The 12,000-nt window shown below is 28.8% G+C and overlaps 1 protein-coding gene across 3 annotated transcripts; it reads left to right on the top strand.

Moving 5' to 3' along the window:
* Positions 1–1,159: 1,159 nt before the first annotated feature.
* On the top strand, positions 1,160–11,010 carry LOC126845274 (uncharacterized). Of its 3 annotated transcripts, none has more exons than XM_050583932.1 (18): positions 1,160–1,278; positions 2,683–2,792; positions 2,854–2,996; positions 3,134–3,194; positions 3,269–3,399; positions 3,479–3,882; positions 4,517–4,818; positions 5,077–5,261; positions 5,333–5,619; positions 5,700–5,802; positions 6,561–6,648; positions 7,966–8,064; positions 8,350–8,540; positions 8,604–8,800; positions 8,927–9,149; positions 9,596–9,787; positions 9,880–10,096; positions 10,176–11,010. In XM_050583932.1, exons 2-18 carry the CDS (start codon positions 2,729–2,731, stop codon positions 10,271–10,273), a joined length of 2,985 nt encoding a protein of 994 aa, XP_050439889.1. In that variant the 5' UTR covers positions 1,160–1,278; positions 2,683–2,728; the 3' UTR covers positions 10,274–11,010. The 3 variants fall into 3 exon arrangements, with proteins under 3 accessions (XP_050439889.1, XP_050439884.1, XP_050439895.1); XM_050583927.1 differs by lacking the exon at positions 1,160–1,278 and adding an exon at positions 1,482–1,836; XM_050583938.1 differs by lacking the exons at positions 1,160–1,278; positions 7,966–8,064 and adding an exon at positions 1,484–1,836 and having other exon boundaries at positions 10,176–11,008.
* Positions 11,011–12,000: the final 990 nt, after the last annotated feature.

Here is a 12,000-nt window from a genome sequence, read left to right as displayed (position 1 = left end):
AAAACAAGTTAGCATAGTTAAAATTGCTTTCAAAACAATAGATTTTAATCATATATTGCCAACGTTTACCCTTCATATAACATACGCGACGCAACGTCAGCATGAGCCAGTTTTATAAAAGTAAATTGATGTTTTTTTTTAAATGTGTATACTACCTAGGTTATAATTTGAAAATTACATACTCTCAACATGTGTGGTAGAAGCGAGGCGTTTATTGGGGATGTACTCAGTCCATCACATGTTTCCACTCTTATATAGTCGATTTGATTTCATGCAATACAAGTGTTTTTGAAGTGTCCAAAATGTATAAACTTATGACCGTTCTCACAAATTTGGCCTAGCTAATATTTTATTAAGCCCATAATTCTAATATTTTTTTAACTAATAAAAAATGTTGAGCCAAACTGGTAAAAACGGTCTTAATAAGAAAAATTAAGTGTTTTTTTTAATGTTTTGACTGTTAAAATATTTGTTAAAAGCATTTTAAGTTTTGTTCGTACGTTAGCTGAATGAATAACATTACGGGAGAAATAACTTTATTAATTTTGAAAAATGGAGGCTGATTAAGTAGACAGTAGACAATATTTGTTTGTAAAAAATAATATATTATAAAAGTGTGCTTTTTTTATAAGCTAATAACAGTAATAAAATGTGTAACAAAATCATTATTTTGTTATGAATTATGAGAAGTAAATAACAGTAATTATTCATAATAAAATTTAAGTAAAAAAAAATCATCATTGGAATTTTGTTTTTTTACTCTTAAACAATTTTATTTTGACTAGTGTCAATAATTTTTCCCGCGCAATGACCTACATGGCTAGACCTAGGCTCTATTATAGTGCGGTATGACTTATTGCCGATTAATGGACCCTGACTGTAAGGGCCGTGTAGGGGTTTTGTAGGCCCAAGCCCCTAGGGGAAAAAATGCTAAACCCCCTACAGCATTACTGTAATAACGGGCACGAATTTCGTATAAAACATAAATATTGTACTTCAATCTACAGTTATAAATTACAATATTATGTTATTGCGATAGCAGCCGGTAGTCGGCGGAGTGGCGTCGGAGGTGGGAAGCAATCGATGCAGCAGCCACGTGACCGCGGCCGGCCAATGGGAAGCGTCAAAACGTACAAACGGCATTCCGCGTTCAGGCGCTACCTATGTACAACGACCGCAACCGCCCTTGTCCACCATTTTGACGTCGGTTTCGTATTATAGAGAAAATTTTGAAATAATATATTTTTGTCTACGAAAATTGCGCTTTCTGCCAGATAAGTAAGTAGACGTTTGTAAGTACGTTCGAGCCCACCAAGGTGGCCGATAATTTATTTTTCTAGTAAATTTTTTTACTCATCCCCGTTCGAACGAAACAAGTAGGCACCAACTTAAGCACAGAGCGTCCCGTTTTACGGTAGTTGCAAGCAGGCACAACGAAAAAGACGCGTTGGTGTTGTATGTGCGTGTGCGTGCGTGTGAGTGCGCGCATTTCTTATTCGATTTTGTATGCGGTGTATCTTCTTTAAAATATTGTCCGGAATATCATTTAGGTTATAAAATTGTTTAGTAATAATAATTGTCTTTTGTTTTGTTTGTTTTTTTCCTCGAACTTCCGAACTTTCTGATAACAGATTTATGCGCGTTTTTCAAAATGTGTCACCACTTATAAAATTTGCACGTACGCTGGGTTTGTGTATTATACCGTTGTAAATATGGCGCCATTCGTTTAGTTTAAACGGAAATTTTACATCACATATTTGCGCTGTGTACAAAGCTATTCTGTTACTCGGATGTGATTTCTGATTTTCCCTTTCAAAAGATTCCATACACGACAAGGTAATTATGCGTTTAGCTATTAATTATATTGCGTGCATACGCATACGAACGGCGAACATTATTTGTCTAAATACCGACGTATTGTTGTTTGGCTTAGGAACAACAAAACACCTTTCGCAAATTTAATACCTTGTTTTTTAATTTTGTAAAGTACTGCTGTTTTTATTACCAGTTTACTGCTAATGCAACAGCATATTTAAGGTTTTGAGCTATAATTAATATGTTATTTTCAATTGTCTATAACTATCAATGATCCGTGATAAGACATTCGATTTTAAATTTCCGACAAAAACCTTAGAAATTATTTAGTACACAAATCGTTCATACATGGTAATAGCCAGTGTGTAATTTAGATATGAAAATGAAAAATTAACTGATAAGGTACATACGACTCATTTTTCAAGTCGTTCTAAAAGAGTCAATAATACTCTTACAAATTACACATATAAAATAATTTTCGTTTCCATAAGCATCAGTAAAATATTTAATTTTGTTTTTACTATGCTGTTATGTTATATTATGTTATAATATATTTAAAATTAAATTTAAGTAGATATAGCCATTAACTAATACATCTATAGTGTACTTTAATATTAAGAAAAAAATATATTTATGAGGTCTAAAATTATTGTTACATAATTTAGTTGTTGGCGTAAAATAATAAAACACTATTCTATTTGTTTAATGTAATTTGTATATTTAACTGGTTTAAATTGTTGGGATGACAATATGTCGCTGACAAATAAAATATGAATGTAGATAAGAATTTTTCTTAATGATAATTTATTTTTTAATAACTCATTAAAGAATGTAGGTAATATCTTAACTGTATGTTTTATTTTTTAGATTTTTGATTCTATGTAAAGATAGACTAATAGATATAAATTCTATAATGAGCCAAGAAGTAGATGAACCAATAGTTACGAAAATTGAAGAGTCTGAAACAGATGGAACAGGTAATTTTTTGGATAATTATTTAATGTAATTTGATTTTAAATTTGTTATTAACTGTTATAGCTATTAAACAAGAGTTGTCTAATGTAGACGTTTTAGTATGTGGCGTATGCCACGTTGGATTTCATTTTGTAGAGGAGTTCCAAGACCACAAAGTCAATGGAACGTGCAAAAAAGTATCAGCATTTCGGGACCAAAATACTTCGGTAGATAAATTATTTACCTTTCTTCTGTATAATATTTCAATTGTAACCTAGTTATACACTTACACTAATAATATTTTTTTTAAAATTTTTTTTTATGTATTGCTTAAGTTATACATTTTGTATTATTATTATTTTAGGATAACAAACCCCAAATTCTTGGATTTTTATTATGGAAAAATTCTCAAACCAAAACAATTGGTATGTGTTTAAAATAATTCTGAATCTCATAGAAAAAAAAGTATATTAGTATTATATTTTGAATTTTTTACTAGCGGAAAACCAAGAAGCTTGGAAAGTTTATCAAATGTGGTGTTTGTTGCCGGATACCGTTAAAAATTGTTGGATACAAGCAGGAAAAACTATAAACACCTACGATGAGTTAGCCAAAACTATTCCTAATAAAGTAAATATTACCTATCAAGAATATTTTACTATTGAATTTTAAAACAAAAAATGTTATTTGTGTTTTTTTTTTACTCAAGATAATCAAGCTAGGTCAAAGTTCTCTGTCTCCAAATGGTAGTTTGGCTGAAGGACAACAACCTGTAAGCATGAAACCTAGTGGAGAATTTCCATCTGGCCAAGAGTTTATAGTTGAAAGAGTTGTAGCTCGCCGTTTTAATCAAAAGAAACGACAATTTGAGTATTTATTAAAATGGGAAGGTTATCCTCCCGAGCAAAACACTTGGGAACCAGCAGATAATATGTCTGCTTGTGCACACCTCATTAAACAATATGAAGAATCTTTGGTCAAAAACGGATCTTCTTTAACACCAGGGAAGAGACCCGGCCCAGGACGTCCACGAAAAATTGAACAGATTCAAAATATTGGTGTGATCAAACCCAAAGTATTGCCTCAAATTGTTGAGCAAATTGGACCAGGAGGGTAAGATTTTATTCTGTCTTGGATAGGTTTTACTGTAATAGAATATTATTTTCAATTTTAGTTGATTATAAGGGAAAACATTATCTTAGATTTTTTTTTTTTAATAAAATAAAGATATTGAAGAATATAATTACTGAAGTATACTGCGTTGTGTAATAGACTTAAAGCGCAGTTTTCTTATAATCATATATATCTATTCAGATTTGCAATATTATTTTTAATACAGGAAAAACATTTTTATATTTTTTTTATTTGTTATTGACTTATTGAAAACAGTAACAAGTGGCTAATGTCACACATATCTATTCCGACTAACTTATCAGAGTATTATTTATCCCAAAAAATAGTAGAATAATGATAGCCATTTATGATCATGACCAAATGATTATTTGGTAACAAGTTGATAACAACATTTGGTTTGACCTTTAATCTATTTTCAAGAGACTAAGCTAATGTTTTTTTATTATTATGAAACATCTTATTGGAACTTATGACTGTCAGACCATGTTATCTCATTTAAGCTTTGAACATTTTTATTTCCTAAAGTTCCAATAAATAAATATTTTAAATACCTACAAATATATAATTAAAAAAATGTATTTTAGATTTTCAATTTCTACTTTATATTATTTAGGAGACCAGTTCGTAGTAGTAAGCAAAAAGCTATGGATAATGTGAAGTATTGGTGTGGTACTATGAAAGCTAACGAAGAAGTCCCAGGGGAAAATAAAACGCAACAAAATGTATTAAAGCGAGATTATGTAATGATGGATGACGAGGTTGAAGATGAAGATACTCCCGTTTTAAAGAAAAAGTACTTCCATCCGGAGTCTGAAGATGAAGACTGGGACGATCCATCGTTGCACAGTAAACTGAATGCTTCTGTTAGTGAAAATGATGATATCAATCCGAATTCAGGAAAAATAATATCTAGAAGTAAGTCGTAGGCTATTTTTTTTTATATAAAAAATTATGATTAACACGTTTGAATTTACCATGACATTATTAACTTACATAAAAATCTTGTGTCGCTTAAATCATTTAATAAATATTACATATTTTTATTGTTATAAATTGGTCTCCTCAAAAGTTGTTTATTTTAATACATTTTAATCTAAAAAGTAAAAACTACAAGATTTTAATTTTTAAAGAGGTTGATTTGTGTTCCACAATAAATAACATTTTAATTTTCAGGTAATTTATCAATGGAAGAACGTATCAAGTTTAATATTTCAAGAAGTATTACTCGACCATCAGTATATCCTGTTTTAAAACGAGAAGAACGTGTTAAAAAGATTAAAACACATTTATCACATTTTAATAACTTGCACAGAAATTCTGATGTCGGTCTTCTACAAATTTCTCCTCATTTAACACAAGTATGTAATTTATATATATGTATGTATGTGTTGCATGTTTTAATTTGTATTCTTTTTTTTTTTTTTTTTAGGTTACTTTAGCAGCTATGAAAGGTTTTGTTAAACTTGAAACAAATCAAGTTCCACAGTCGGGAATGTATTTATTTTCTGGTGTCGATGGATTTACCAGATTAAACGACAGTGATAAAACGCAGAGCATGATGATGATGATGAAACATAGAGACGAGCCAAAGAAAGGCAAAGTCATCTATGCCGATGGGGCTCAAGCTCTTCAACCACAAAAACGAACTCTCGATTTAGCAAAAGCGAGAGAATCTGTGCACCAATCGTCTCCTCTGATGAAATCCTACGCTAAAAAGTAAATGATGAAGCCAATAAATTGTGTTTCAGCAAACCAATTAATTTTTGATAATTTTTTTTATTATTATTATTTTTCAGACCATTTACTCCTCCTACGAAAATCCAAGCTGCTGTTAAACCTAGGCCATTTTTACATAAAGTAGCTGCTGCTAATCCTGAATTTGAAAAATCGTTACTTCAGGTATTTTATTTTGCATAGTTAAACTTATTTTTTGTGTTATAAATAATTATTTGTAAAACAATTTGGTGTTGTTATGAATACTCTCATCGATTTTGTGCAAAAATACCTTCTCATTTGAAGGTAATAACATATTTGTTAGTTTTGAATGGTGAAAATTTAAATGTTAAAAATTTCACTCAAACTATGAACTTGTTCACATGCAATGCCTAAAAATGAACATTAATGAAGTGTTAATTTTTTAAAAAGCGATAACAGTTAATTTAATTAACTTATTCATATAGCAGCGCTTATAAAAACTCAACAATATTCCTTTCTAAACATTAATAAATTATTTGGTCTATAAATCTAAAATTGCTTTAAAATGACTTTTAATTTGATTTTCTGTAGTTAAAATAAAATGATAACGAGTGAAATTTTTGAAATGAAAACTAATATTTAAATCAAAAACTAGACAAATGATAAGCTTTTAAAATGTTTAAAACGTTTTCTCGTATTATTATAAACAAAGAATTGAAAAATATGTTATTGTTTTAAATTATTAAAAAAAAATTGTGTTTTAAATGTTTTTTTACAATATAATTATTATAACACAGAAAGGTCTGACGTTTCTAAATTTTAAATAGAGGTTTAAATATTATTTTAAGGCAATAATTCTTTGTATCAATATCAAAATTACATTTAAAAAATAAACGCCTTTGCTTCAACATTTATAAAAGTTATGTAATGTAATAATTATGAATGCAATATTTTTGTTATAGAAACATCATCAGGGTTCTCCCGGAATAAAACCTCAAAGTAATATGGCATTTGTTCCTAGGCGTACTCTTAACAACAGAGTCCAACAAGGTAATTATTTTACTTATGTATATCATCATATTAACATAATTTATTTTAAAGACCAGTCAATTTTTATCTTATCAAAATTTACTAACTGCTACCAAGCTTCTATTTGTTTATATATGTCATTATTTAATTTAATGTAATAGTATTGAAAAAAGAAAGATTTCACTATAATTAATGTCTGTTACTATTTATTTATAAATAAAATATGAGTATTTTTACTAACAAACCAATAGTAGCATTGATTTATAACAAAACAATTATTTGTTTATCTTTATTCATATATATGGTTAATTTTATAGTTTTGTTTAACCCGATTGCCACGTAAAATCTTTTTAAAAGTACTTTTACAAAAATATTTTAAACATGAAATGATAATGAACAAAACTTATATAAATAGTAGTAATTTTTTGTATTCTGTTAACTTAATTTATAATAATATAATAACTACATTCATATAAAGTTATTTATTGTTAATAGTTGAAATAAAGCTTTGACTAAAAAAAAAAAGTAGTCAATAAAAATAAGTAAAAAGGGTTGTGTTTAAAAGAATTCAATATTTAATTATTAACATATCAACACGTCTAACTAAAAAGGACGTAACTCAGTTGTGTTATCTAGAGCCTCTTTGGTCGATTCGAGGTACTACCTTTTTCGCCATTAATACAGAAAACAAGTGTTATCAGTTTAAAAAAAAAATGTTTTTTTTAAACTGAGTTATGACCTATTTTGTTGGAGGTGTTGATATAACAAAGTATTTAAATTTGACTAATGTCTGGGCCAAATGAACGTACGGTTGTGACTGTCCACCAGACGGATGTTTGTTTTAACTTTGTTAGTATAAAACATAAAGATTTTATATGTATTTTTATAATAAGCAAATCATCGTCAACAAAAGCTGTAACAGATTTCTCGTCGGAATCTACCGTGAACAGTAGGATGCCTGATCATAGCATAGATAGCACCGATGTGTATTCTACTGTCTGTCGTGCTAAGCTATGAAATGGTACCACACTGTTTATAGTAAGAATTCTATTACCTTTTTTCCCACGTCACTAATTACCAGGTTATTTTGAAATCTGTGCTTGATGTATGATTATATTATTAAAAAATAACTTTCTAGTCTGTATAACAATATTATTTTTAGTTATTTACTAAATTTTAATAGAATAACAAATTTTTTTTATTAATTACTAATGTACACATTTTGATTAATTAGCCTATTTAAGTTAAATATAACGTTTTGCCTTTTATGGGTGTTTCGGTTATAAATTCTTATAAATGCGAAATTAATCGCTGCTGTTCATGGCCAATATTTTCCAGGTGCTTACGCTAATAACACCCCAGAGCAGTTAGAATTTTGGGAAGACACGGCGTCCGACCCCGATGACGGTGGCCTGTCGGACCATTTCCCATCAGAAGGTTCTAAATTTTCTTTAAAAAAAAAAAAAAAATTTCTTCTTAGTTCTTGACAGATTTTTGATGACTTATATCTTGATTCAGAAATAAAAAGTAAAAAAATACCTAGTGAATATGTACTATTAATAATTTTTTTTTCAATAACTCGTTATAATGGTCACAACAGCAGCGGTTCGAACCGTATCATAACAATGAACACTTTTGTATAAAATATAATCATGACATTTGTCATCAAAAGTTTGTCATGGCTGTAATAAACAAATTCCTTATTTGTGTTAATTATTTCAGATATTTCAATACCACCAAATAGTCCAAACAGGCCGTTGACTCTCTGCCCCACCACTGGGAAAAGACTTATGAAAGCTGAAGGTGAAAAAACGCCTGAGCCTACACCGCCATCAAGTCCAAAGTCTTTAATGAATATGGACGATCAATCTCTGATGAATAGGCAAAATGAAAATTTACCAACAATTGTAAAAGTAAGTAGATTTTTCATGTGCTTGATTGAATTATTTTAAATTACACTCACTTGTACATTCTAGTTGGAACCAAATTCTGGTGGTATCGGAAATCAAAGTTCAATAGTGTCCATGAGCGAACCAGAAAAGGTTAACACCAGTCGTCCACAACCACAATTACAAACTCAATCGAGACAAAGTTATGTTAATTACAAAGACATTCCAGCCGCTTCTAACTCAGGTCTACGCATGAAGAAAACAAATCCAAAACCAAATAATTCGTAAGTAAAAGTCAATATATAATAGTTTTCACTGCTATTTTAAACAAAGAAAATCAATGTGTGTGTGTGTTTTGTTAACTGGATATAACTTCCTAATAATATAAATTTATTTTATATCGGTTTCAGAAATAAGTCATTGCACGTAAGTTCCAGTATTTCAAAATCACACAGTTCATTAAACGTTCCGGCACGCAAAATTCAGCAAAAGCAGCAGCAAGAGACACAAGCCAGTCAACAGTTTGCTGGACAACAAGCTATTCTAACTGATGAATCGGGACGCCTAATTTTATCTGCCGACGATGCAGATAGTATGATAACCATTACTGGAGATGATGGCATGCTGTATCAAGTAAATATAATGAGAAAAAGATGAACATAATAATAAATCTCACAGTTTTGTTCTTAGAGTCTATTTTTAAATTTTAGTTTTTTTTTTCTTCAAAGAAATTAATTTGATGTATTTTATTTAACAGCGCTAATGCATTGTTTGAGCGTTAACTCATAAAACGAATGGCTTCTCAGTTGTGTTTCATTTTTTCCCCCTTAAAATCGTGTACATGCTTCTACAAAAATTGAACCCATTTTTATCTCTATTTAGTGAATGCTTTCACAGAGCAATTATTCACAAAAATAGAAAGCATTCATGAGCACTTTCAAACTGAACATATTCTTTCCAAACACTATGTAAAAAATGATAGATAGTTGAAAAAACAAATTAGTACTATTTTGTAGGCGTATATTTATTTTTAAAAATAATTTTTTTCTCCCCAAATGACACATAATGTATGAATTTAGGTTTCTGCTGCGCAATTGGCTGCTAGTGGTGGAACTGTGCTTTTAGCAGGCAATGGTGAGACCGACGGACAACAGTGCGTATTCCTTACAGAAGACGGAAATAATATAATTCAAACAGGAAATTCAAATCAAGAAGGAATGATTGCTTTAGACGATTTCGGCAATTCTGTAGGGCAAATTATGCCCCAACAGGTACGAGAATTTTTTTAAAATTAAAATTACGATTTGTTATATATTTTGACTATGTTACTAATTAACAAAATTAAATGGTTGTTTTTTTTTAGATTGACTTAGGAAATTTGGTAACTGACGATGCTGGTAACATGTACATGAAGGATAACGAAACTGGTCAATACGTTCCTGTATCAGCAACAGAACAAGGTGGTCAAGTTGTCATACAGCCGAGTGAAAACTTCTCGCAAGAACCTCCTCAGTTAGTACAGGAAGATCAAGATCAGTTAGTCGCGCAAATAGTCGATGCTGGCGAACCGGCTCCTGGAGGTAAGTTTTTATTCATATCAATTGTTTTTATTTAATTTTATTGTGGAACCAATGACTGACTAACTTTTTCCTCTTGTAGGCGGTCCGCGTAGGGTCGTTTTACAATTACCGGATGGTAATTTAATGGTAACCGAAATGGACGAAGAACAGTTTGCTGCTCTCGAAATGGATAAATAGTGTAAATATATAATAATATAACAGTTTTTATTATTAAATGGTAACATGAATAACTACTTTTTTGATTATCAAATATTCTAATCTTGTAGAATAACTCGATAGTAAAAACATATTGTTATATATTTATTTCAGTTAAGTAATGCCTACTTTATTTTGTTCTTGGATAATACTGATTTTATATAGTTTAAGATTTTGTATTAAAAAGTAAGATGTTTAAACCTTTTGTGTGTGACTGATTCAATATTAACAAAACAATGTTGTTTTGTTTTTCAAATTTTAAAATAATATAAATGTATATTTCAAATAGTCATTTTATGTTGTATATTATTTTTATAAACTGACTTCTTAACGGTAACAATATAACTAGTGATTGTATGTTGATTTTCATTCATTATATCTTATCGGTAATAATAAAATTAGTTTTATAAAAAAAAATAATAACCATTTATTGAATAGTAGTATCAAAAACAACTATAATGGTTTTTATCTTGATTTGATTGTTTGTTTTATAATTACATTATTGTGGCGTTACTTGGTGAACAAGAATTTAGTTTGAGCTGAATATACACAAAAACTGACTTATAATTTAAATGCTTGTAAATACTGGCATGATAAAAAAATCTGTCTTGCATGTGTTTTTTTTTTAATATGTACATAAACTAAGTTTTAATTAAAAATATTGTACAATTAATTTATATTTTATATTTATACTACAAAATATGATCTAAGCTCGTTTTGTTTTATATGTGTACATAAAAATAAAATTGGTATAAATAAAATTAAGGGGTTTCGTTTTTCTTAAATATCATCTTAACAATTATTCAAATCCAAACCCTGTAGTTTTAAATAGAAAACTTTACCTTATTCTATTGTAATATATAGTTAGGAGTTGAAAAGGTAATATTTATTTCTGTAATTATTTTAATAGATGATTATACATATATATTTATGTTTTAACAAGTGTATGATATCCTTTTAAAAAACTAGTTAATTTATAATGATAATTTACAGTAAAACACTTCATATTATCAATTCAAAAATGTTGCGTTTAAATTGTATGTTACTAAAAATAAAAGTTAGTAAAAACATACATTTAAGTATGCTGGCTAAGATGTATGTAATTCTTAATGAAAACTATTGATTAATCGACATTTTGCATATTTTATTTATAAATAGTTCATAATAGTTAATATATCATAAATGTTGAGGATTTCTTATTTGAATAAGCTACCATTGGTCAACTGAAAAGGTAAACTGTAGGAAAATTAAAAAAATTATACAAATATAAATAATACAATATCATAATAATGTACATAATATATTATTAAATTATTACTTATTATTATTATAATAATACAACTAATATATCTACCCCAGTCCGCAACATAAAAAGGTCGTATCTCAATAAAAAAAAAAATGTTACTGATGTATTTACACGTGTTTTCTGTATTACCAGTAAAAAAGGCAGTATCTCGAATTGGCTAAGGAGGGGTTCTGATGAGCACAATATTGAGATAACTTTTTCTCCGGTATTAAAGAAAACGCGTTAAAAAAAAATTAAGATATTGATGTAATGAAATCGACCTTCTTTGCGTATGAAAATCAACAAATAATAATAAATCGGTCTATATAATAAAATATAACTAAAACACAGGTTGAATATCACGCTTCCTATAAGTTAACAAAATTAATTGTTTCATAGTTAACTAGGTTATTGTGCAAACCTA

This window comes from Adelges cooleyi, unplaced genomic scaffold (genome assembly GCF_023614345.1).
Source record: "Adelges cooleyi isolate 19-005CV unplaced genomic scaffold, UGA_ACOO_1.1 ACOO_flye_CR_arks_rails_tigmint_CR_PRNA_108, whole genome shotgun sequence".
In the NCBI taxonomy this organism is placed as follows: Eukaryota; Metazoa; Arthropoda; class Insecta; order Hemiptera; family Adelgidae; genus Adelges; species Adelges cooleyi.
The sequence above is the reverse complement of the archived record's forward strand: the minus strand, read 5'-3'. Positions and strand labels throughout refer to the sequence as shown.

Excerpts from the sequence above, each read along its gene's own strand:
- LOC126845274 (XM_050583932.1), top strand. The coding sequence starts at position 2,729 with ATGAGCCAAGAAGTAGATGAACCAATAGTTACGAAAATTGAAGAGTCT. Across the intron at positions 3,883-4,516 it reads GAGCAAATTGGACCAGGAGG|GAGACCAGTTCGTAGTAGTA; the intron begins GTAAGATTTTAT and ends TATATTATTTAG. Across the intron at positions 8,801-8,926 it reads AATCCAAAACCAAATAATTC|AAATAAGTCATTGCACGTAA; the intron begins GTAAGTAAAAGT and ends TATCGGTTTCAG.